This window comes from Lissotriton helveticus, chromosome 10 (assembly GCF_964261635.1).
Source record: "Lissotriton helveticus chromosome 10, aLisHel1.1, whole genome shotgun sequence".
In the NCBI taxonomy this organism is placed as follows: Eukaryota; Metazoa; Chordata; class Amphibia; order Caudata; family Salamandridae; genus Lissotriton; species Lissotriton helveticus.
In genome coordinates, this window is record NC_136071.1 from 984,244,859 (window position 1) to 984,271,783 (window position 26,925).

At 47.5% G+C, this 26,925-nt stretch overlaps 1 protein-coding gene across 1 annotated transcript in view; it reads right to left on the minus strand.

The window, feature by feature from the left end:
* CALCR (calcitonin receptor) overlaps nt 1–26,925 on the minus strand; it is a 2,001,221-nt gene that overhangs the window by 682,239 nt on the left and 1,292,057 nt on the right. Inside the window, exon 12 of the mRNA XM_078664409.1 lies at nt 15,948–16,166. Coding sequence (XP_078520535.1) covers nt 15,948–16,166 — 219 coding nt within the window. The remainder of the gene's footprint in view (nt 1–15,947; nt 16,167–26,925) is intronic.

Below are 26,925 nucleotides of genomic sequence, written 5' to 3' on the forward strand. Positions count from 1 at the left end.
CATTCGTGCACTCTCCATTTGACACAGTGCTGCACAGCTGGTTGTCTTGCTCTGTTGCATTACATCAAATGCAGTCATCCACTCTGCTGTTGTTGTAAAATGCTGTGTTGTGTGCCGCAGAGTCACACATATGTCAGTGTTCACTGTCTAGCATAGGATTTCTACTGGAAGTACAAACTTCTACTACAGATTCCTATGTCTAGGCAAACGTAGAAGGATCCTTCAGCATGTGTATATTTTTTTTGTAAGGGAAGAAGTACTATATGATAAGAGTGGAAGTTTTTCAAGGAACGGTGTGACAGTTAAGATCAGGGGTTAGAAGTAATATTTACTAGGGTTACTAGGCTCCAATAAATACGATATATTCTAATATTTATGTGAGCCCATTCCTTACACCATGTACCTTGCGGGAGGCTCTCGAGTTTTGTTATGCTACTGTTAAAGAGCCTAGCTCACCCCTTCCTTTGGACTGGAAAAACACCTTGCACCCCTTTCCATTATTTTGTGCTGTTGCAGGGCCGCAGTCGATCTCCGTCCTAGTGCCTAAACCTTTTTATTGAAATCAGCATTCCCTAAACAATCATCGCAAAACCAATTTGCAGTGATTTTCTATAAAGAAACCTGCTGTACATCCTGTAGACTTTGTAGTTCTCGGTCGTTATCAAAATACCATATATGTTTACTATAGTAACTACCAGCATATGCAGAGCCTATTTAATCTGGAAATACGATGACATTTGCAAAATTAATCAATAGGTGCGTTTCTTGGAGGTGAAAGAATCATGGAACTTCTCCTCCAGAACGGTATGATCAAAAGTAATAGACTATCAAACATCTGCTTCCACTCAAGTCACTTTAGCTTTAAAGCTGTGTTTGAAACCTCATAGGTCGCTTAACATGTTATAACTTTGAAATCAATTTGGCGTCTGAATTTTCGCCATAAAACTGCTAAACTTCAAAACTACTTTTTCTTGAAATATCAGCTTATGGCACACTAAGATTTTGCAAATGCAATGAAACTTTCTATTTTGCTTCCGCATTCAGAGATGACGGAAGATTTAAAAGCAAATATTGAATTGACATTTGTGATTATTTTGAACCTACATCTTTAATTGAGTATCTTGACATCTAGTTTTGAGAGCATTGTTTTTATTTTGATTTATTTTATAAACATATTTCAATTGAGCTCTTTTGATCATACGAGACTCACATATTTTGTATGTCTTTTCATGCAATGTCTTATACCATCAGAATCTCAAACGCCCTAGAAAACTAGTGGCACTGTATAGAGTATTGCTGAAAATATTCTGCAGGACTTCCCAGAACACACAGATTTTTAGGGGTGTAATGAATGTGAACGTGGAACGCAGAATGTCCTTTAGTAAGTAATAAACCCAACTATATAAGGGGCAAAAAACATCTGAAACTGGAAGTTGTAAGTAAAAATGGGCATACACTAATGGGCAGGCTAGGTTGAGCAAAGAACAACAATCAGACAAAATATCTGCAATACACAATAAGACTATGGCTCACTCAGAGTCCATCAAATATATTAAGCAAAGTTGAGCTCACAGTATTCGGAAACCAAAACACAGATTCAGCCAAGTAGTAGTCTTAGATTATAGAGTCTTTTTATTTATTATTTTGTTTATTTTTTATATATTTAAACTTTTGATAAATGTTTTCATCTTATGCCTTTAGAATATTACACTTAAAAACAGAGATATACAATACACACTATATTTTCATAAGGTCTATAAAACAACCCCTTATACCCCACACTCTATACATTAAAAATTCGCTCATTCAGTCTACATTCGCCTAAATCCACACACTTCACATTCATACACCCTCCTCTAGATGATTCCAGAGTGAAAAATTGACTTGATCCTGTAGAGTCTTCTCAGTGCAGAGCTGAAGACCCCAGTTGGTAGAAACAGGACAAGGATAAACAACGCCAACGCGCGTTTCGGTGCCCGGCCAGATCTACTGCCGCACCTTCATCAGGGCATTCATGAGAGGACAGTGGGGGGAGGGGCAGATCATTAATACACAACGGCCAATCTGTAATGGACAAGATTGAGCAAAGAGCCGACCTTAACAAAATAGGAAAACACATTTAATTTTGTTTAATTGGAAAATCAAATGGGTGCTCCAAGAAATCGCCACAATGAACTATACTTCACACAGAAATTGCCTAAAGCGATTATTGTTTAATTCATGAAACAGACCTGAAACGACAAAACAGTGGTACAATAAACCCTATGCCAGGGTGTTCAGACAGAGAGGCTTTGGAAAGTGTGAATAACAAAACTGTCTAACAACATGATTGGTCTTCCAAGGAAGGTTATTCATACTATAGACATATTGATACTATAGACAGTTTTAGAAAAATGAGAAATAGCGTGGAGGTCATAATATTTGGCACCCAGAGTGGCCAGATAATAAAACGACTATTGATACAGACAACTACTCTACACTTGTTGAATTGTGGCAATTTCCAGTCCACAAAATTCAATATTCTGTTGTTCTACAGCTCATTAATACAAACATTGTCCCCATGTAGCATTCACATGTGCCCATTCAGGACAGTGCATGAACTGTGTCACATTAAGAGAAATTTAATTCTACATACCTGATGACAAAAACAGTTCCACCCAAATATTAGGCATATGCCCTTTTGTGTGTACACAGCAAAAAAAAAAATACCCAAGTAATTGTAAACAGGTGTGACCTACACAGAAAAAAATTACATTCTTCCATAATTCCAATACGTTTTCACAAACTAATGTACTCTTGCCTCCCAACTCATATTTTGAAAGTGTAGGATGAAACTTCGGTTGAAGACAAGACAATATAGAAAGTCATCATTACTTTGTATTAAAAAAACACACAAGGGACCAGCACGTGGGTGTTCTTCAATGGTGGGTCAAAGAACAACAGACACTGGATCGTGCATTGTAATCACTCTAGTGAATAGCATGTACAATGCACAAACAATACTAGACCAATGTCCTCCAACAGACAAAATGAAGTCAAGCTTCTGTGATGTGCATACTGTTATCACACAGCACCTAACATACAAAGACATCACTTGGATACACATACATATAATACGCTTGGCTGTTAAACAACCAGAAACTATCACAGTGAAATGGGCACATACATCAAATACCCCTTATTTGTGTAAATCTAACCCACCTATCCACTTCCTACCTACACCTACCTACTTATACAGATGAATATTAGGGCACCGTCTTTGTAGAAATACCTACTGCATTCCTTGCTCCTTGCTTGCCGAGAGCGACCTCTGACCCTGCTCGCAGGCAGGTCGCTCCCCATGCTGCTGCACAGCTCTGGCAGCATTGTTTTTGCCTAATCTTGTATTTTTCCCCTGTGCCTAACTTGCTTTCTTGCCCAGACTTGTTTTTATTCCTCTGTGCCTGTACTTGCTTTCTAGCCCAGACTTGTTTTTATTCCTCTGTGCCTCTACTTGTTTTCTTGCACAGACTTGTTTTTATTCCTCTGTGACTGTACTTGCTTTCTTGCCCAGACATGTTTTTATTAATCTGTGCCTGTACTTGCTTTCTTACCCAGACTTGTTTTTATTCCTCTGTGCCTGTACTTGCTTTCTTGCCCAGACTTGTTTTTATTCCTCTGTTCCTGTACTTGCTTTCTTAACCAGACTTGTTTTTAGGTCTCGGCTAGCCGCGCGGAAGCGCGTCTCCGCCGAGAACCTATTGCTGCCGTGTCTGCTTCCCAGGAGACAATCCTGGCCGCGCGCAGGCGTTTCGAAACTGGCACGCGCACAAGTACGAGCGCTGCACGAAGCTCTCACACAACACGCGCATGCGCATACACAGAAACACACACACAAGCGCACACGCACGCACATCCATACAGAACCCCCCCACGCATACACACACGTGCGCACACACACACGAGTGCACCGCCCCCCTCCCCCTCCTTTTCAACTTACTGTGGCAATCTGGGGGACTCCGCTCTCAGCACGGCTGGGCAGGCAGCGGGCATGTGCCTCGTGCCCCCTCCGCAGAGTTGATGCTGCAGCTCCTTTCCCGGGGCTCCCTCTTGGTCAAGGGAGCCCCGCAACACGTGCGCAACATCCTGTTGTTGGCCCCGGGGCTCTTCACCGCTCACAGGAGCCCCGGGCCACTCAACGCATTTCTTCCGCCTGCCTCCTCTTCCGGTCCGGACGCGGCCCGGCCCCCGTCACAGGCGACCTTGCCTGACTGCCGGTGCAGCCGCGGCGGAATTCCGGGTGCAGTAAGAGTTATTTTCTTTAACTGTAATTGATCTGTATTTATGTATTTAGTTGTGCGTTTTTATATTGTGCAGACATTACCCAGAGGTGTCAGAAGGTTTCATAATAGAGCAAAAGAACGTTACATGAGGAATTTTTATATTGTGCGGACATTACCCAGAGGTGTCAGAAGGTTTCATAATAGAGCAAAAGAACGTTACATGAGGAATTTAGCGAAACAAGGTAGTATGTGACAATATGTATAACTACTACGGTTACTCATGTTGAGAGTTACTTACCTACAAATTCCATATTCAATGCAAATTACATATTTAGAAACGTTAAATCGATCAGGGATACATTAATATATATTACAAATTTACATAGTTGAAGAAGAAAGGTCGTTATAGCTCTATAGGGTGTCTTGTAACTGTCAGGGTAACATCATTAAATAGGAGGGCGTGTGCCTGGTGGGGAGCTTAACGAGGAGTCTTATTTTGAAAAAATTATTTGGAAGAGGTTTTAAGGTCCTTTTTGAAGATCCGGAAAGAGGTGGTGGTGTGAAGGTATGGCTGTAAAGAGTTCCAATTTCTAGTCGCACTACTGAGGATGGATGAGGCGTAACAGCTAGATCAGATGTCTTTGAAGCTGGGAAACCCAGTTTGAGTCTGATGGGAGACTGAAGCTTCCTGTGATTCCGGGTAGATCACTGAATCTCTCCGTGCCAAAAAGTGAATATGTCTGTCTTTAATGCAACTTGTGCTCATGTAAAGCGCTGTGTTACCTTTGGTTCGAGATCACGCTATATAAAACTGCAACAAAAAAAAATATGCGCCCTAAGTCCCTTTTGAAAGTTGGAGGTTCGAGCAGCAAGATTTTCAGCCTTTTTGCCTTTAACTTTTACCCATAACACTCAAAGCCATCGCCTGCTATCACACACCCCTGTTACTGCCTGTCCCTCCCTCTTCCATCAACCCCGGCTGCCACTACCCCGTACCCTACCTTCACCCCACTGACTGCCCCAGCACCCTCAGTCTGGGTTGTCAGACCCGCTTTCGTCACGCCCACTGCCGCTGCCATCGCTTCTCCCTGCTAAGCTCCCTCTCATTTATTCACTCGTAGGCCAATACCCCCCCTCTCTGGGGGCTCGAGAGCCCTCTCTTGCACTTGGGTGCGCTGTGCGTTGAGGCCTGGACGCCTCGTAGCGCTTCTGTGCGCCTTGTCGGATCAACGGCACAGGAGCCTACCGAGTCTCACGCATGATGATTTAAAAAAAAAAAGAAATGTCATGAGCAATGCAAATAGCTCTACCTTTAATGATGCCGAGACCATTGCATTGTAAATGCTTGTTTTCCTAAGTGTCTGTACTTGCTTTTTTGCCCAGACTTGTTTTTATTCCTCTGTGCCTGTACTTGCTTTCTTGCCCAGACTTGTTTTTATTCCTCTGTGCCTGTACTTGTTTTCTTGCCCAAACTTGTTTTTCCTTCCTGTGCCCAGTTCTCCTGTGGCCCCCGCCCGTTTTTCCTGCCACTGCGTCCCTGCGGCCCGCACCCTCCAATCCCATTTGCCACCCTGCTCCCGCCTCCCAGCTGCTCCTCCCTCCCATATCCCCTCATATGGAGGCTGAATAGCGGGAGCGCAGCGGGCGCGCCTAAGGCAAGCCCGTCTGCACCTGGACCGCACCAAGACCCCTGGACCCATCGAATGCCACGACGTCCGACACCACTACGATGTGAGAACCCTCGACGCACTCAACACCGGACGATCACACACCTGATTCCTGGCCGCCCCGAAACACAACCACGGAGCTTTCACCTGCCGGAACTGCAGCTTCACAAGCATCCGCCCCATCATGCTGCCGACCAGGAAAGAACCCAACCACCTCAGATGCATCCTTCTCAACACCCGCTCTGCCTGCAAACACCCCGCTGAACTCTGGGACCTACTCGACTCAACCTCCCCAGATGTTGTCTTCCTGACGGAGACCTGGCTGAACCCCGCCTCTGCACCCGACATAGCCATAGCCGTCCCGGAAGGCTCCAAGATCACCCGCAGGGACCGCACCAATGGAGCAGGAGGAGGAATTGCCATTGTCCACAGGAACACTCTCAGAGTCTCGACCAACACCGACAACACCCTCAGCACCGCTGAACACCTGCACTTCCAGATCCACACCGACCCCAACACCACCCTCAGAGGAACCCACATCTACAGACCCCCCGGACCCCATCCACAGTTTAGCGACTCCATCGCCGACTTCGTCAGCACACGCGCCCTCGCCTCCACGGACTACATCCTCCTCGGGGATCTGAACTTCCACCTCGAGAACAACAATGACACCAACTCCACCACCCTGATCGACAACCTAGCCAACCTCGCACTCAGACAACTCGTCACAACACCCACCCACTCCGCCGGTCACACGCTTGGCCCCATCTTCTCCGCAAGCCCCCACGTCTCCTTCAACCACGCCACCAAACTCCACTGGACCGACCATCGCTGCATCCACTTCACCTTCAAGAAACCCACCATGCACCACCGCACCCAACAGATGCCTCGCTGCTGCTGGAGCAAAGTCACCGAAGACCAGCTAACCACCACCCTCGCCCAGAGCCCACCCTCCGACCCCACCGACCCCGACACCGCCGCCCGCAACCTCACACAGTGGATCAACGACTGCGCCAATACCCTCACCCGATCAAGAAACCCTCCAACAGTCACACCAACAAGAAAGCCAGCTGGTTCACTAAAGACCTCCAGGCCTCCAAGCAAACCTGCAGAAAGCTGGAGAAGATCTGGCTCAGTGAACGAACACCGGACAGCCACGCAGCCCACAAGAACGCCATCCACAGACACCATCACCTCCTCAGATCCGCCAAAAGGGCCTCCTTCAAAGGCCGCCTAGACAACAACGCGCACAACAGCAAAGAGCTCTTCAACATCGTGAAGTAACTCTCCAACCGCAGCTCCAACACCAATGACGTCCCACCCTCGCAAGACCTGTGCGACTCGCTGGCCACCTTCTTCCACCGCAAAATTGCAGACATCCACAACAGCTTCAACGCCATGACCGCCCCGACAACCACCACTTGCAACGACCGCCTGCTCTCCTGGACCAACATCAACAACAACGCCATCAAGATCATGAACACCATCCACTCTGGATCTCTGTCAGACCCATCGCCACACCACATCTTCAACAAAGCCAGCACAGCCATCCCACCTCATCTCCGGAACGTCATCACACCTCCTTCGAGACAGCAATCTTCCCGGAGAGCTGGAAGCACGCCGAGATCAACGCCTTACTCAGGAGACCCAAGGTGGACCCCAAGGACCTCAAGAACTTCCATCCCATCTCCCTGCTCCCGTTCCCGGCAAAGGTCATCGAGAAGACCGCCAACGAACAACTGTCCCGCTACCTCGAGGAGAACAACATCCTGGACCCTTCCCAGTCAGGGTTCCGCAGCAACCACAGCACCGAGACTGCCCACATCACCGCCACGATAACATCAAGTCCCTGCTGGACAACGGAGAAACGGCAGCCCTCATCCTCCTGGACCTGTCAGCCGCCTTCGACACGGTCTGCCACCACACACTATGAACACGCCTCCACAACGCCGGGATTCAAGAGAAGGCCCTGGACTGGACCACCTCCTTCCTCTCCGGCAAAACACAGGGCATTCACCTTCCCCCCTTCCGCTCTGTTTATCATCTACATGGCACCGCTTGCCCACGTCGCCCATCGCCAGGACCTCAACATCATCTCCTACGCCGATGACACCCAGCTGATCCTCTCCCTCACCAAGGACCCCTACACCGCCAAAACCAACCTTCACGGAGGAATGAAGGCCATCGCTGAATGGATGTGGAACAGATGACTAAAGCTGAACTCGGAGAAGACCGAGGTCCTCACCCTCGGATCCACCCCTTCGGCTTGGTGGCCGACCCCACTGGGAACCGCCCCAATACCCACCGACCATGCACGCAACCTAGGGGTCATCCTCAACTCCACCCTCTCCATGACTAAACAGGTCAATGTCATCTCCTCCTGCTGCTTCAACACCCTCTGCATGCTCTGCAGGATCTACAAGTGGATCCACACTGAAACGAGAAGAACGGTCATCCAGGCCCTCGTCAGCAGCAGGTTGGACTACCGAAATGCCCTCTATGCAGGAGCCTCGGACGAACTCCTGAGACGGCTCCAACTCATCCAGAACACCTCTACACACTTGATCCTCGACATCCCTCGTTGCAGCCACATCCCACCCCACCTGAGAGACCTGCACTGGCTCCCGGTCAACAAGAGGATAACCTTCAAACTCCTCACCCACGCACACAAGGCACTCCACAACACTGGACCAATGTACCTCAACAGACGACTCAGCTTCTACACCCCCACCAGCCAGCTCCGCTCCGCCGACCTCACCCTCGCCTCAGTCCCCCACTTCCGAAGAGTAACCTCCAGCGGCAGACCGTTCTCCCACCTCGCCGCCAAGACCTGGAACACCCTCCCCATCCACCTACGGCAGACCCAAGACCTGCTGACTTTCAGAAAACTCCTCAAGACCTGGCTTTTCGAGCAGTAGCAGCATTCCCCCCGTACCTTGAGACCCTCATGGGTGAGTAGTGCGCTTTACAAATTATATGATTGATTGATTCTATACAAGTGCAAATGTTCACATCTTTCTTTGTTAGCTCATTCTGGAAAATTTACATACTCAATACAAGTACCTCACAATGTGCTAGATGACATTTTGACAATCCGCAAGAATCCTTGTATGTCCATGATGATGTCAGGAATATGTGACATGTACTAAGCATGTATCATCATTTAATGCCAATCTAAATACTTTTTTGACCCACAGATCTTGTAGCAGCAATAAATGGATGGGCATCCCTCCTTAGTGGTTATAGACTATTCAAAGCAAAGACAAAGGAAGAGGTGTACGCTATAAAATGTGTCAAATCAATGATAAACATTTTATCATGTACACATTAAACATTGCGCAGCCCTTGTGACCGTACCTTGTTGTACGGATATTGAGTTTAGAGACTTCACCTGAAAGAAGTTACAGTGATGGATGCCGTTGTACACAGCCCACCATACAGTATACCATGGAACATCTGCTCAAAGCAGGCGTAAACATGAGCAGATTTGTCCCTGGAATCAGAGAAAACATTAGGAAAGGGACTCGTATTTTCAGGTCCTCGTGGTTATTTACCATACCAAGAATTTCTTTTTGTAATAGCTGTATTTTGGTTTGGTGATACCACCCTAACCCCTTGTACCTATGCACATAAATCTGGCGAACTTGTAATGTGGGCTTCAAAGTGAAGTGACATGCAAGAGCAAAGGCCACTTGACCTCCAGTTAAGGATGTATATCTGCATCTGTAGTGCGCCATTGTAGGGCAGCAGAAATATTAACAGATGACACTAATGAAAACATCTGAAATATTTCAAATATGGTCCCTCCATCTGAGTCCACACTGGGCATTATATTAGCCCTTAGAAATCACCTTCAAATGTCCATCTAAAATGCCTCAGAGTTGCCAGGTTCTGCGCTATGACAACAGTGCCATCTTGTATTGCAATAACTTTAATGTCTGGTCCCACTACATCCCGATGCAGCACCTGTATGGGTTGTACCTGCTGGGTCAATACACTCATTGCAATCTGCAGTTTTGTCACAGCAGCGTGGGAGATGGGAGATGTTGCTAGCCACCGAAGGCTGGCTTTTTTCACTTGGATTGCCCTTCCTAGCTGATAGTAGGTGCATGTAGCCTTTACTGTGGTTGCAGAAACATGTCAGAGACTCATAATATGTCTATGTAGAAAATCAGTGTCTTCATCTGATTTAGGATTTGCATACAACTCCTGCACTCTGACATAGTGGCATTGTTGCATTATCAGTAGCTGATATCACCTAGAGCTCCTACTTCAGGTTTGAATGAAATTCTGTAGGTTGCCTTTTATGTATTTTTTGCTACAGCAGGCCATAAAATGAGACATTCTGTTGGACACAAGATTAATTGGGCATTGTTCGGGTGGTCATGATTCTCTACCTGTAAGCGAATAGATTCATGCAGTGAATATATTGTGTGTGTCTCCTCAGTAATTGCATACGCATGTTTATGGTAGAGAGGTATCCCTTGTCACTTCATTTTTTATTGATTATTCCTATGTATGGTATGTGCCAATACCTAGCATTTTGGATGGGTGGTGGCTGTCTTATGAGTATAGTATACTGAGTTTGAAATATTATGCTAACAAAATATTATTCCCATAATACTGGCAACCAAAATATTGTAAATATTGATTTACCATTCTTAACTTTTAAATCCACATGTATGTAAGATGTTTATTGTTCATCAAGCTACATATAGTAAATCTGCACCTACCTACATATGTTTACTGTTGGACCTGGCATCCTTTGCATTGCTCCCCCCTAAGATTTTGGCTTCTGACCGCCTGTTTTTTTGCTGGATTCGTTTTTGCTGGCCTTATGATTCTGTGCATGTTACCCCTGCCAACCAGGCTAAACTGCTTGTGCTCCTTCCCTAAAATATGCTAATATTGGCTTCCACCCAATTACCCTAATTAATTTACTTATAACCTCCTAATAAAGTTGTACTATATGTGCCCCTGGGTATGTACATTAAATGCTACTAGTGGGCCTGCAGTGCTGATTGTCCCATCCACCTAAGTAGCCTTTTATACATGTCTCAGACCTGCCATTGCAGAGCCTGTGTGTGCAGTTTTAACTGTCATTTCGACCTGCCAAAATAAAGCTTTTTCCAGGACCAAACCTTCCTGTTAATACATATAAGTCAACCCTAAGTTAGGCCCTGGACAGCCCAAGGGCAGGGTCCAATGTACTTAAAAAAGCAGGGCATATACTTTTAAGTTTGACATGTTCTAGTAGTGAAAACCCCTCAAATTTCGTTTCACTATGGCTAGGCCTGTATTTCCCACAGAATAACATTGGTGTAACCGTATTACATGTTATAAGTGAAATTTCCAAATGAAAAGATGTAGCTGGTTCAGTTTGAGGTCTCTGAAATCACAATTTAAATCCTAACTTATGGTAGTCGGGTTTTAAATTGTAATTCTGAAAATCCCACATTTAGCAAGTTGTTATTTTATGCCTTTGCCATTTGGTGCATGCAGTCTGTCTCTGGTCACATGACTAGGTGTTGTTGGCAGTTGAGCTTTGTGTATTCCTCCTAGACAGCCACACACAATGGAAGCTTAAGTGTGATTGCCTGTGACGTCATTGGCAGGATGAGAGGTAGGAGCTGGGGCCAGCCTCCCTTACACCTGCTCCCTTACACCTGAATAGGCTGTGTCCTGTCTCCACAAAAAGGGCTGAATACCCCCTGCAGTTAGTATGAAGCCATGGCAGGGAATGCAGGGCATCTGTGCAATTTAAATGCATGCCTCTTGAAGCTATGTAGAAAAGAACGACCTCAGACACCACCACTTCAACACACTTCTGCACCTGTGGATACTCTGCCAGGGAGAAAGGTTGCTGTGCTGCTGAAGGACAACCACTCTGCTGGATTGCACACTGCTGGACCCCTGTTTTGTTGAACTGACCTGCTCCCTGCTGCCTTCTTGCCTGGATGCGAAGGACTGGACCTGCATCTCTTGCACCCAGAGTGACTCTAAGGGCTAGTTGGCTGGCCTCTTGATCTGAAGCTGCAGGGACATAACAAGCTTCCATCAACCTTGCAACTGGCCATCTGTGAGAATGCCCTGCCAAGTAATGCCACTCCAGTCTTGAACCTTTACAAGTGGGCCTAAGGTGCTTGTCAGAGAAAACCAGTTTGTCTTCTCTGCTGAGCAGAACCAACACATCTGCTCGGCTGAGTGGCGCATCCCTGAGCAGAACCAATGAATCACCACTACTGCATGGATTGGGCCATTCGAAAGACCTGCATCGCCTACTACAGCTTCTCAGAATCGATGCATTGCCACTGAGGCACAGCGCATCCACAGTCCAGGTTCTTGCACCTCTCGTTGACAGCAGGCTGGATGACGGACTCTGCCTCTCAGCTCCTCTGAACCAACACATCGCCAGCTGTGCGCTGCATCCCCTACACCTGACTTTGCATTGCAAGCGCAGTTGATGGGATCTACGATGACAATGCAACAGGACCTTGCACTGTAACCTCGCCACTACAGGGATCAATGCATCACTTCAGCTGTGCCGTGCATCTTCAACCTGGATTCAGACAATGGTCCGCAACCAAGATTTAAGGTACTTCTTTAACTGGGCCTAACTGGGTCCCTGTTGCCATCTTTTGCACCATTGCGGTCTGCCTGAACTTGTGACTTTGTCCCGGTGCTGCGCGACAAGATATCCCCAATTGCACGTTGAGCATTTTGCATATAAACTTTAAAATTGAATATCTCCAGTTTTAATGATTGGATTTTTTGTCATTTTGGTCTTGTTTAAATTATTGAATTAAGTTGTATTTTTCTAAAGCTAGTGTGGGATATTTTTGTGTTGTCTTTTCACTGCTTTATGATTTGTAGTGTTGTAGAAATATTTTACACATTTCCTCTAAGTTAAGCCTGGGTGATCAGTGCCAAGCTACTGGAGGGAGACCACAGGCTAATTTGGAGTTTGCTTGTGCTTTACCCTAACTAGGGTTGTGGTTGTTGCTTGACCAGGGCTCACACCCTTGTCAACCAGTAACCCAATTTCTAACACTTACCTTCAAAATATTCTGGTAGTTGATATTCTGTCTAGGGTGTATTTGGCACACAATTTTTTTTGTTTTCAATAGTCTGGCATACAACCATGCTATGCAAAAAAGTCATGAAAGAATGCACTCCTTCCCTTATGTTATGTCATCCTCAATGTATTAGAAACCTTTATTATTGCGTGCGAAAATGCTGAATAAAGAATCATGGTGATATGACGCTGTCTCCACAGTGGATTAATAAGCTTGGATTATCGTGTATAAAATGGGATACAATATTGGTTTAATTATGGTTAAATAATTGGAAAAAGAATTTATGGCATGGAAATATTCCTATGTTCTGCAGTACGACAGTTCGGCGCGCAAGTAACGTGCCTGCTTGGATACAACCATGCCATGCCATATATGGTATAATGCAACTTGCTCTGCTTATCCAACAGATACACATGTCCTAATCATTCCAATTCTTCATCAGAATTATAAGGTATGCACAAATTGTCAGTATACTAATAATGGTGCCTCCTTCATGGTTTGGGAAAACGGACCTCTTGAATTTCAATTGAACAGTGAACACACTATGGGCCTTATTTATGAAGGCCTTGCGCCACCGGTGCGTCACTTTTAACATGGGAAAAAGTGACGCACTGGTGGCGCATGGCCTTCATAAATAAGGCCCTTTGTCTGCATTTTAGTTTCTCTTCCTACACACACAATAGGAAAAACACTACGCCTTCTGTTCATGGACACAACCAAAATCGATGACGTGCAAGAATGAATGCTCCTCAACTGCAGTGACCACTGCAACATGCATAGCAATGTGTGGGGAGCAAAGGGAAAACTGGCATCTTTTGGAAATGCATGATGATGCACATGTCCTGCACAATTGACACCTTAGCAGCGTATAGGCATTCACAAAATGTGTTCGGGTCAGAGCAGAGAGACAAAACTGATTTAACTTAGCACTTTTCACTGTTTTGTTATCATCAAAGACACTAAACGGCTTCTCTGTGAGATATGTCTTCCAGCTTGGAGAAAGAATGTGGGCAATGTTATTCCAGCGCCTATAGGGCAGCTTTTGGCATGCCTCTTCCTATTGCCTTTGCCTCTAGATCATTTCGCATTTTGAACAGTCTGAATGACATTGACCACTGCATATATCTTTCATATTTTCTGACAACATCATTGCGTTGTCTTGCTTCACCCCGACCTTTATAATTCTATTCTGTATTAAATTTGGTCTCTTCCTCATACACGATTGCAGATCCTCTAGTGATAATTATCTGTGCATCCTTTCTCTAGTGCTAATGCAGACCCAACTGTTTGTCTTCTGCTGACTCCAGCATTGTATGGCTGGCTGCTACCACTGGGTAGAAAGAAAGCTGCTGGAAGAAGCTTCCTGTCGAACCTTGATGTATCTTCCTCCTCTGCCAGTGATACAGCAGTAGAGGCAAGATTTGCCAGCAAACAGTGCTAAATGGTAGGTGGATGTTTTGTATCTCATACCAGGATATGTTTTATATGCCTGTTTGTGCCTTTGTGTATTCCGTGCCACACTTTGCCCGCTTCATATCCACTGGCACTGCTGTATGGAACTAAGTGGTGCTCCTCAGAAAATTTAGATTAATAGAGATTGTGGCCCATGCTTACATTTAAGTTGCACAGCGCAGCAAACAAAGTTGCTGTGCTGCACTGTGTTGCATGAATGGGAGAGAGCGCAGCAGCACAATATCTGCTAAGATGTTCTGCTCTGCTCTCTCTCTTTGCTTCTACTCTGTAGGCAGCCATGTGCCAACGCAGACACCTTAGTGCCATCGTGCAGTGATGTCTGCATTGTCTGAGCATAATTTTTGTAGTGGATGGAGTCCCTTTCTGCACAAAACCTAGGCTTTAAGGCTTTTCCCACTTTGCACGTGTGCTGTACAATGCAGCACAGAGGTAAAATGGGATAAACAAGGAGAAATTAAAACATTTCTCCTTATTACGCCTGCTTCGAGGAAGCCTAGGATTTTGGCACAAATCTTCGTCTAACATTTCTTATAGATACTGATTTGAATCAATAGCATGGGTGGTGGAATGGAAATACCCATGCACCCCCATTGAACGGCCTCTTGATGCAAAGCAATGCAAGGCGATGCATTGTGCAACTTTGCTTTACTTTGAATTGCAATCAGCACAGTCACGACTTGCACTTGCTTGTAGGTCCGTCCCACGTGAACATTTCCACTGGGTTTGCGTTAGAAAAGTATTACAAACCTGACTCAAAGCATTTGTAAATCTGGGCCTAAGTCTTTTGAAAGTAAAAAGTTGAGGGTAAGGGCGGATCCTGAGGCTCGCAGGCACTGACAACGCAGGATAAGATGGGGTGGACGATATTCGTGTTGGATTCATTTAATCTGGCTGGTGGACTATGCCAGTATAGTTAGTTTTCTGCCAGACCTCTTTCTCAGCCAGGGACTGTCGAAGGTAACATCACTCCCCATTTTGCATTCAGGCATTTTCAAGCAGACGAGCATTAATTGCAAACATATTTTCTGCATGGTACAATACATTATTTAGAGTTAGTCCTTGAGATTTGCTGGGCCTGACCTGAGGAGCACTTTTCAGAGAAGCTCAGGTCAAGCATTCACATTTTAATGCAAACAATGAAGGTGAACTCCGACCTTTCAATCAAAATTAAATATTTTCTGACTTCACAGACAGTGTCCATATTTGTAGAGTTATGTTATGTTTTGATTATTGGATCTGGATTCCCAGTGTGACCTCGCGCCCACAGTACTGAATAAGAAAGTTTGAAACATATGCTTAAGTGATTGTAAATTGTTTGACTCCACAGCAATGTTATGGGTCTCATATTCAAATATGTGTTTTAAATGAGGTCACTTCTGTACAACTGTAAAGTGATAATGCAGAAATAAGAACATCTATCGTTATTTATTGTAGTGATGTGAATAAAGAAAATACAAAAAACACAGTACCTGGTAATGCATTAAAATATGCATGATGTAATCATATATTTCTCCAGCAAGTCGGTTCTCTGGCCTCCAGGGAATAATCACAAATTGAATTCCAAGTAAAGGCACCAGGATTAAAGTGGCTCTCACAGCTTTCATGTACATGTTGGATTCCGCCCGATGGGTATCTCGTAGCTTTGTCACCAGAACTCGTACGATATTCAGTAAAAAGAACAAATTGACCTGCAAAAAGAAAACTATGCTTTTTTCTAGGTTGATGTTCTTAAAGCTGCACAGGCATATGTCTATTAGAGGTTGGGATAACCTTTTTGGGAACATCATATGCGGTATAAAGATGCCACTGTACATCAGCCATCAGGACACACAGATCTCATCAAGACTTGCGATTACATCTACAAACGAGAAACCAGGCCAATTTTTAAAAACATTTGAAACTCCCATCTGTAGTTTATTTGAATATTGTTTAGGCTGAAGTTAAATTGGGTTTGCAAAGAGAGGCAATGGACAGGTACGTTGAGGGGTATATTCATTGCGGTGTCATGACATACTTCGGTTCTGAAGACAGCTGCACTGTCCTTGCAGAACAAGCTGCATTGTAAGAGATTTTCAAAGAAAGGACTTTGTAGATAAAGGCAGGTAACAGGAACAGGCATTTCAAATGACATTTTTAGGCTAAGTGGAATTGTTTTCAAAGAATCACAAAAGCATAGAGTTCCCAATATTCTGACATATGAAATATTCCATTGCGGCTTTTTAAAGTCTGTACAAAAATGTTACTTTCGTAAAAACACAGATTCCAAGTACATAGAAAGAGGTAAAGCCAACCAGGGGCAATTATGCAAATTGTGCTGCTGCATATTAATTGAAAGTCGTGCATAAACAATGCCCTTCATCTAAGAGGCTTTGTGAATTATGAGCTGGTGCTCTTCTTGTTGTCAGCCCAAGCCCAGAAGCCCCCTACATATGTTCCAGCCAGGGGACGTAGGGCAGTGAGCACTGGGAGCCTTTTTCTAGGCACGGGTGCACTTACCTCAATACAAATTCATAACCCATAAAGTTTACATGATTAATGATAATACTTTATTCAAGATGTGAGCTGAGTAACATACCATGCATAGGTACAACTTATTCTGTGTTTGCCTTTCACAGCTGCAAACTGCAGTTTGGTGGATAAAAGGGAGTTAAAAAGAGGGCTGGAAATGTGTTTTTTTATGATTCTTGCACTGGAGTTTCACTGTGGCAAAGAAGGTGTGCTGAAGGTGGTCTCTGTCCTGTTGTTCCTGTTATGAACTTCCTCTCATGGAAAATAACGATCTTAAGTCACCAGAGCTCATGTTACCAGTCATCACCATAACTGGCAACGAACAGACTGGGGAAACCTAGGGGCATATTATCAAGGGGGTTTATCTCCGCTTTTTTGGCTTTAAAAGCCAAGAAAGCGGAGATAAAATTATCTCCCTATTACCTAGCTGTCGCTAACACCAGTTAGCGACAGCTAGTAGGAGATAGCGACCATCTTGGGCCCCACTTTGCATGTCAGTGATATTTATCACTAATGACATGCAAAGTGGGCGTGCCAAGATGTTAGCGACTGGAAACAGTCGCTAACATCGCTATCTCCTATTACCAACTTTTGGAGATATTCGCGCTAAGCGCGAATATCTCCAAAAACTAACACCTGCCCTGAGCAGTTCTTAGCCATGTTATCCAATGGGAGGTGGATAACATGGCTAAGAGCATTAGCTCGGTAATGCATGAATATCGCTGACTTTTCAGCGATACTCATGCATTGCGTCAGTTTTTTATCGCATTTGCGATAAACCTTGATAATAGCAAGGTTTATCTGCGATAATTTCTCATGATGCTTAGCGGTAAAAAATTCGTTGCTAAGCATCGTTAGCGATAAATATCGCTTAACGTTGGTAATATGCCCCCTAGTCCGGGGTGTATTTTCTTCAGCTATGAGGGGCATGGAGAGAAGAGTCATTGGCACTATTGTTGAAGTTTACTTACGCGAATAAAACCGGATTAACATGAGTATTACCTTGCCTCACTATGGAACCGGTGTGGTGCCCAAGATTGCTTGTTGTGGGTTTCACACTCTGCACTAAGGTCGGGGCACAATGTGCATTCAGTTGGTGCAGCATAGTGACAACAGGCTCCTGGCAGGGAACCTGTGTGTGGCCAATTTGAGCTCATGGGTCATTGTGCTACCGAGACTTCATCAGTGTATTGAGTCCGTGAGACAGTGGTTAATTTGCGAAAAAAGTAATTGTTGGGGCAAACCATGAAACCCTACAAGTGGGGTGAGGATGTGGTGTAACTACCAGAGCTGCCGACTTTGGAGCTGGGAAACCAGGTTTGAGTTTCCGTGTAGGCTCAACATCTTGTGATTCTAGGCAAATCACTTGATCACCCCATGCCTATAATAATAAGCATTGGAAATGCAATAGGTCTCGCATTAGGAAAGTTTGAGCTATTGGTCTTATAAATGATTTTTTTTTATTTATGTGTTGTTTTTGAAAATAGCTAAATTAATAGCATTGTCATTTACAATGCCAATAGTTATAACTTTCGCAAATGTGACACCTATAGCATTTGTAATTTATTAATTATATTCATGGCTTTCATTGTAATACATGAAAGAAAGTGAGACATGGGGTATGTGTGCAGTTTTCCACCCAGAAAGCTCGAAGGTTACTGAACATTTTCTTGTTGTAGGTCTGGTGCAGAGACCTCTTGTTGAGGTTTCCACAGCTTCATTCAATCAAAACAACTCGTAAATTAAAAAATATACATGCCAAGAGGCACTGTTTCAGACTGCTTCATGCATTTGTCTGTTTAGCTGTTATTACATGTTTCTTCTCCACCCTAGGTCAGAACCTCACTTGTGGGGGGCTCTCAGCGCTATAAAACATGAAACACTACTATAATAATTAAGTCAAAGTTTATACTACTCTACTCTTACTGGATTTGCAGAAAAAGATGAACTGTCACTCTGAACTTGTTAAAGGAAGAGGCGTGCGTGTAACATTCGATAATGTCCTATTACTTACCGGTAATCTTCATTACTCCGGGTCCCGTAGTCCCCGACACCTTCATAACTAAGTGAGATAACCCATCTCACAGACAGAAAAAAAGAACGAAGGAATGCTGGACCTACCCTCCCCCTCCCGCTGGGAGTACATAAGCGTACCGGTCCCAGCATTCCCTCTGAAATACCAAGCCAAGGATGAAGGCCGGCAGACCGGGAGGGAGCGAGGGAATCCATGAAGGTGTCGAGGACTACGGGACCCGGAGTAATGAATATTACCGGTAAGTAATAGGACATTACCCCCAGGTCCCTCCGTCCTCGACAACTTCATAACTAAGTGAGAAATACCAAAGCAAACCCCGGCATTCATCCAAAAACAAAACAAACCACCAGAACACAAAAGAGCCCAGGGAATCATCGACAAAAAACAGAAGAAACCAGGAGCAAACACAGCCAAGCCCAAAACCAGCAGGAAGGAATACAGGACCCGGCAGACCCAGAAGGAAAAAACGCGGCCCAAAGAGACCAGAGGAGGCCACCCCCCCGAGTAAGCCCCGGAGCAACAAGAGCCCAGGAGCCGAACAAGAGCGAGAACTCGACCCAAACCAAGAAACAGGGAAGGGGAAAAACCCCAAAGCCCCATAAGACCCCACAGGAAGGAGGCCACCCCAAACCCAAAGGCAGGGAAAAACAAGGCCGGAGGGGAGCACAGAGCAAACGGGAAACCCAGCAGCCCCAAAAACCAGGCACAGAGGACAGCACCAAGGAGGGGCCCACACGGCACAGGACCGCCCCACCCCCCGCCTGGGCAGGAGCAGCGGACAAAAGAAAGCCCCAGGCGGCACAGCAACCAGGCCACAAGCCCAAGGCCCGAACCCAGCAACACCAGAGAGGAGCCAAGCCAAAAGCCGAAAACAGGGCAAAAAACGCCCAAGGAACCAGGAAGCCAGGACCAGAGCCAAGCAACCCGACCACGCAGGAGGACCGACAGGGACAACAACCCAGAAGCAGTCCACGCAGAGGCCAGACCAAAACAAAGGGCAGGAGGAACCGGGAACCACCAGCACCATACCGCAGGACCACACGGAAGGCCAAAACGGAAGCAGAAAGGCAGAGGGCTAAGCACCAGGAAAAACCCCAGGAGGAAGAGGCCCACAGAGGCCAGAGCAACCACAGAACCGCACCCCAACCACAGAGGGGGAGGGGGGCACCCAAACAGACCCTCACCAGGAACGAAACCCGGGTGGCAAGGGAGGCAGAAGCGAGCCAGGACACCAGAACCAGGAAAGAAAAAACCCAGGAAACGCCCAGCAAAGAAACATCCAACAGCAGCCCGAAAGGGCAGCACAGGCAAAGAACCCAGGAGACCCTGTCCGAGGCCAGCCCAACCAACAGGAGGCCCACAGACCCGGAGCCACAGGACCCCGGAAGGACCCAGGAGGACGCCGCCACAACAGCAGAGGTCCACCCCTCTCCAGCCAGGACCCAAAAGAGAGCTCAGACAAGGAAACAGAGCCCGACAAGGAGCGGAAAGCCCCAGCAGACACACAGGCACGGGAACCAGCCGAGACCAGAACAACCCGGGGATCAAACACACCCGAGAGCAGACGGAACAAGAGGCCACAGCACCCAGCAGCCCCAGGAGGCCAGGCAGGGACCAACCCGGCCCGACCACCCAAAATAACCGAGAGCAGACGAAGCCGGGACAGAAAAGACGGACAGAACCACAGGCCACCAGCCCGGAGAACCGCAGAACAGGAAAACCAGGCGGCACGCCAGGATAAGGAAGCCACAAAGACAACCAGGCCCAGAAAACAACAGCCCGACCCCCAGGGACCAAAAGGCGAACCACCACCGGAAACAAACCCGGGGGAGGGGGGGGCAGGGTGGCAGGAAAGGAAGACCAGACGCCAAACCACACCCAGCCGCAAGCCCCAGACAGACACCCTCAGGAGGCCCCCAGCCAGGAACAACCAGGCAGGAACCAAACAGAACCAGGAGGGGCCGCCAGGAACACCAGAAGCAAGCCAAAGGCAAGCACAGGAAGAGCCAAGAACAAGGCCCGCAGACCCCTGAAGCAACCCAAGCACACAGAAGGCTCCGGGACAAACAACCGAAGACCCAGGATGGAGCGAGGGAGAAAAACCCTGGAAGGAGCAGGAGGAACCAGGCGCAGACCAAAAAGCCAGGAACCAGGAGCCCCAAGACCGAGGGGACCATAAGGCACCGTGAAGGGGAAGAGCCAGCGACTAGGAGACCGGTGCCCAAGACCACACGGCCAACCTGACCGAGGTCCAACCAACCAAGCAGAAGCCAGGAAGCGGAGGCCAAGAACCAGGACACACAAGCGGAGCAGAGGCCACAACAGCCAGCTCACAGTGAAAGGAAGGGCACAGAGAGTAAACTGTATGCAACCGATCCAGAGCCCGGACACCCGCAGCCGGGACACCCCGAGAAGCAGGGAAGCAGAGGAGCAGCCAAGAAAGCAGAAAAAAAAAATGCAGCAGGGCAACAGGAACCCAGGGGAGGCAACAGGAACCCCCCCCCCCGCGGCCCAGGCAGCAAAAAAACCAACCCACCACCAGCAGGGGAAGGCAGCAGGGAACACGGAGGAGCCAGAAGCAGGAGGGAACAGAGGCGCACTCCCAACAGGCCGCAGCCGAAGAAGCGCGAGGCAACAGCGACACAAGAGCAGCAGAGGGCAAGGTAAAGGCAAGCAGGCAGGGAGACACCAACAACACAGGGAACCCAAAAGCAAGCACAAGCACAGCCAGCCAAAAAAAAGGAACCGATCACCAACCAGGCGACCGGAACCCACGCCAAGACCAGGCACGAAGAAGCGACCCCAAAAAACAGAATACCCCCAGCACGCCCGAACCCAAGAAACAAAGAGACAGCCGGGGTGAGCAGGAGGCAAGGCCGCAGGCCATAGAGACCAAGGAAGAGGAGCCCAGGAACCAGTGCCCACGACCAGCACCGAACCCCGAACCACAGCGACCGACTGCAAGGGAAGTCAGAACAGCAGCGCCATACTCCACCACCAGCGAGAGGAGAGCAGACGAGAGCAGGCTCAGGCAGGGTGGCAAGCCCGCAGGCTCACGAACAAGAAGCACCCGGAGGCAGAAGACCCGTGCAAAGACACGGGCAGGGCGGCACCACACGAACCGACGCAACCAACCAAGGTGGAAGGCAGGGCAGAGAGCCCCGAAGAGCACCAGGACGGAGCCCACACAGGAAGCACAGACCCAACCGAAGGGACACACGACCAGGGCAACCAACCCCCGGGAGCAGCGGGGGAATGGAGGCAGCAGCAGAACAAGCAGGAACGGAAACCCCCAGCAAGAGAAAGAAACATCCCCAAACCACACAGGAGGGGAAGGCGGCCACCGGAGCCCCCGCACACGTCGGCAGACGTCCCAGCCGGAGTGCCACACCAGCACCCCGAACCTGAAACAGAACACCAGGAGGCAGCCGTGGGAGCCGACGCGCCAAGGAGGACAGCAGCGGGGACGTAGCTCAGTGGCAGAGCGCATGCATCATATGCATGAGGCCCTGGGATCAAATCCCGGCATCCCCAGGAGTCCCCCACGCGCAGCGAGGAACCTGCATAGGGAAGAAACAAACCAACCCACACAAAGCACAGACACAAGGCCAGTGCAGCAGGCAAGTGCGAGGCAACAGGGAAAAACGGAAAACCGCTATGCGGTACTCACCACAGGGGCAGGAATGACACCAAGCGACCTGCCCCCAAGAGCCTGCCCAGGCGCCACCCAAGACACCAGCGCCAGGCAGGAAAGAGGACTGAAGCCACCGGAGCAGGAACCAGGGCCAACACCAACCTCCGTCAATCCGGCCCACGAACAGCAGGGGCAAGAGAGGAAGAAGGCCAGTAGAACCTCCATAGAACCGGGGAAGAAGCCCAGCAGGAGAAGGCGGAACAAATCTCAGCAACACCAGGTAGCACCACCTCATCCCCCCGCGGAGCATCCAGGAAGGGCAGCCAGCTTCAGGCCCGAAGCCAAGCAGGGGGACCAGGAGCACTGCCCGGCGCAGCCCCCGGGCCCCCAGAACAGCCGCCATCCACAGAAGCGGGGAAGAAGCCCAGCAGGAGAAGGGGCGACAAACCTCGGCAGCACCAGGCATCACCTCCCCATACCCCGGAGCAACCAGGAAGGGCACCCTGCACCACTCCATGAAGCCAGGCAGGGGGACCAGGAGCACCGCCCGGCGCAGTCCCAGGGGCCCCAGAACAGCCGCCACCGCGCGTCCAGCAACAGGCCCGGCCATAGGAAGACGCGCGCAGCAACCCGGAAGGAATCCCAGAGGAGCGGCGCCCCCAGCCGCAAAGGGCCGGGCGCCCATCAACGCGACTCCCAGCAAGCCCGGCAGGCCAGGAGACGCGGGCCAGGAAGAGGAATCCACCAAAGAAGCAGGTAGGCAGCAAACACGTCCTATTCTGTCAGAGACAGAAAAAAAGAACAGAGGGAATGCTGGGACCGGTACGCTTATGTACTCCCAGCGGGAGGGGGAGGGTAAGTCCAGCATTCCTTCGTTCTTTTTTTCTGTCTGTGAGATGGGTTATCTCACTTAGTTATTAAGGTGTCGAGGACGGAGGGACCTGGGGGTAATGGCCCTATTACAAAGGAATAATTCCCCTGTGTTGATGTAACTCGTGAGTGCTTCCGGGAAACGAGGGCTGCAGGTGGCAGCAAAGTGAGGGTATTACTGAGAACGGCGGTCTGGAGATGTCCGTGTTGTGCGTCTATCTGTCCAGCCCGCTGCAGGTCGGTGCATCGCGTGGTGAAAGGATAAGTTAATTATACAAAGAACACAGCGGATGACACATCATTGCCGATGGAATTAACGAAGTTAAAGGAGGCAGAAGGTCATGTAGACAGGTTGTGCCTGTGCATGGGATGTCGAATTTAACGTGTAAATGGCACGAATACATTAATCAAATGCGCACGCTCCTCTGCGCGCGGCATCCTTAGAAAAGATTATTATATCAGGAAGTGCCCGTCGCGGGCGGAGGGATCACGCGGAACCCAGCGGCTGCATTGGAGGGTTCCACTGCTAGTGGGTTTAGTGCTTTTCGACGACAGACTCTCAACCAGAGAAAGAAAAAAAGGACAAGCATTGGCAAAGTAAGCAGGTTTCGCTTACAATACCGAAACGGGCAGTGAAAATTGGGTATATTACGTAAATGTACTGATTAATTTATCATCAGCCAAGCTTCCAGTTGCGCCGAAGAAAGGAAAGGGAGAGAGGTGGAATGGATAGAACCAGCGGTAACTAAAAATAAAAAAAAATTAAAAAAGTTAAAATAAAAGAAGACACGGCCGCCATGAAACTAAAAGTACGGCCGGCCGTGAAGAATTAGGGGAGGAGAAATGGCTGAGTCAGAGCGCACGCTGGGGGGAATGAAAGGCTTTGATGCAGCAGGGGGCGGAGCGGGAAGAGCTGCTGGCGGCACCAAGCTGGGGAACAGATGGCTGGCGATTTGATGCTGTGCACGCGCATTTTAACTCATTGTGCTTGCGCATTGACCTAAAATCGCACGTGCACTGCATCAAATCGCCTACTTTGGTTAAACTCCGGATAAGCCCCTATATCTCTCGCCAGTTCAAATGTGCAAGCGCATCGGCAGGCAAGACCTAAAAATGAGTACAATCAGGGGAGCAGAAGGCAAGAAAAAACTAGTCCTATCACATGTATACATGAAGGCTCACAAATAACACCGATAGACACAGAGCAAGGAGACAGACATGCACTCATTCTCAGAAACATAAACCACAGGTTCAAACCAGCATTTTGTGATATCTTATCGTAACGCCAGGCCCTGTGGGTGTGGTGGGAAAGCCTGTAGAGAAGTCTCTTGTCCTCTGAAATTGAGAGTACTACATTTGTTTGAGTATTGTTATCAAAGTAGCTACAATCACCATTTTATGGTAATCGACAAAACCTTTTGCAACTCTAGACACCGGTCAGCTTGATCATAGGGCAGGTGGTGCTAAGGGAAAAGGGCAGTTGGGGTGGTTGTTCTGTTGTAACAGTTCAATGGGAAAGGCATTCTCACAGGGGGAGCCATTGAGAAGATTGGTATAAATTATAATGTCTCAATGAAATCAGATGCTACTGGGGAAAAGAAGATTAATAAAAATATTTAAAGAAAAACCGAATGAGCTTACTTGCCAACCCCTACATTTGTTGTGCTCAATCACAATGTATCACTTTAGATTTTAATGATTTTGTATCCCACATGGTTCTGAACATGGTAGGTGACAGATATTTTTTAGCAACTTGAAGCAGGAGGTAACCTCTTGATTCTGCTAGAAGTCCAAGAAAAAAAAATATTTTTTTTTTTACAAAAGCCTCAAAAGTAAAAAAGAAAGTACGATTTCTTGTTGACGAGCTTGCAGACACAAGAGAGACAATGAGACTGTCGAATATTTTCTGTTCTTTAATAGATGGGGCAGAAGCCAAAGAAAAGGAAATAGTCGTGCTGCACAAAATACATTCCTTTTGCTCTCAAAATACTTCCTGCTTGCTTTGTTCAGATAAGATCAACGTAGCTGATCAGTGAATAGGATTTGGGCTGCTTTTATTTTGAGAGACACACTGCAGTCTAAATGAAGCTGAGATCTGAGCTGACAGTGTCAGAAACATTTTTGTTCTGTCAGATAAAATCTTGTTTATGTGTTCCTGTCCCTACATGCATGTTGGTATCTGGGTAATCATTTGGTGGTGTAGTTGCATTCACACAAGCCGTACAATTGCCTTGGATTTTTGCAGTTACTGTAATTACTCCATTGGAACACAGCTTTAACAAGGCTTGACGAAGTGCCAGTGTGGCTGTGGCCGTCGGGGAGTTAGGGGTGGCGGAGGGTAGCAAAGGGGGGCCGGGTGCCACGGTGCTTAAGAGGAGGGAGTCATGGGACGGGCTGGAGGTGGGAAATTGCAACAGACAGCTCAGGTCTCAAGCAGTGTAACATGAAACGTTAGATGACACGAAGGGGAAAGTGATGGAACTGAACGTTGTAAAAATAGGAGAGACCGAGTGCAAGGGACAGGTAGTCGGGATGTAAAAGGGAAAAAATGCACTTGTCTGGAAACGTGAGTTAAGATCTCGACTGGGCGATTGTTCCGGACTGCGGACAAAAGTCAGTTCAGAGACAAGCCCTCTGCATTGCTGTGGTAGGGGGGGGGGGCGGGGAGAGGCAAGAAGGGAAGAATAGGGGAGAGTAAGGGTGACGAGACGCACGGGGAGCAGCAGCCTTTGATGTGCCGGGCGGCCATGGGCAGTGAATAATTAGGGGAGCAGAAATGCCAGCCTGAGGCCGAGCGCACGCTGGGGGAAGCTTCAAATGCCTGTGGGAGGGAGGCTGGTGGCTTTATGCACACGTCAGATGGTGTGTTTATAATTGGTACGGTCGAATTACTAAATCGGAGAGGAATAGGTTTGACAATACCTATTCCGCACTGCATTAAATGAAGGAGTGGTCGGCCCAAATACATTTCCATATTATGTGATTAATAAAATGATACAGACAACTGCCAGGACAAAGAACTGCACTGTTTGAAGAAACTATTCTGGCTCTCAGCAGGCGCAGACAGTGAATGCAATTAGCTTTCAGTGAACAAATATTCAGTATGACACGCAATGTTGTGTGCTATAAGCAAATGCCTGTAACTAAAATGTAAATACGGAGTGTTTTTAAAGGGCTTGTAGGGGTTGGATTAAACCACGTATTTGTTTGCTTTTGTTAAAGAAAAGTCAGCACAAAGTCTCTTTAGTGAAACCGCAGGTAGTGGAGGAAATATAAATAAAAATAGAAAGAAACTGCATGGGGTTAGTTGAAGAGTCTGAACCCGGCCGCTGATGAACTACTTAACCTGGCAGCAGGGGTGGGGGTAGAGAGTTCAATGGGCAGCCTGTGTTTGGTGGCG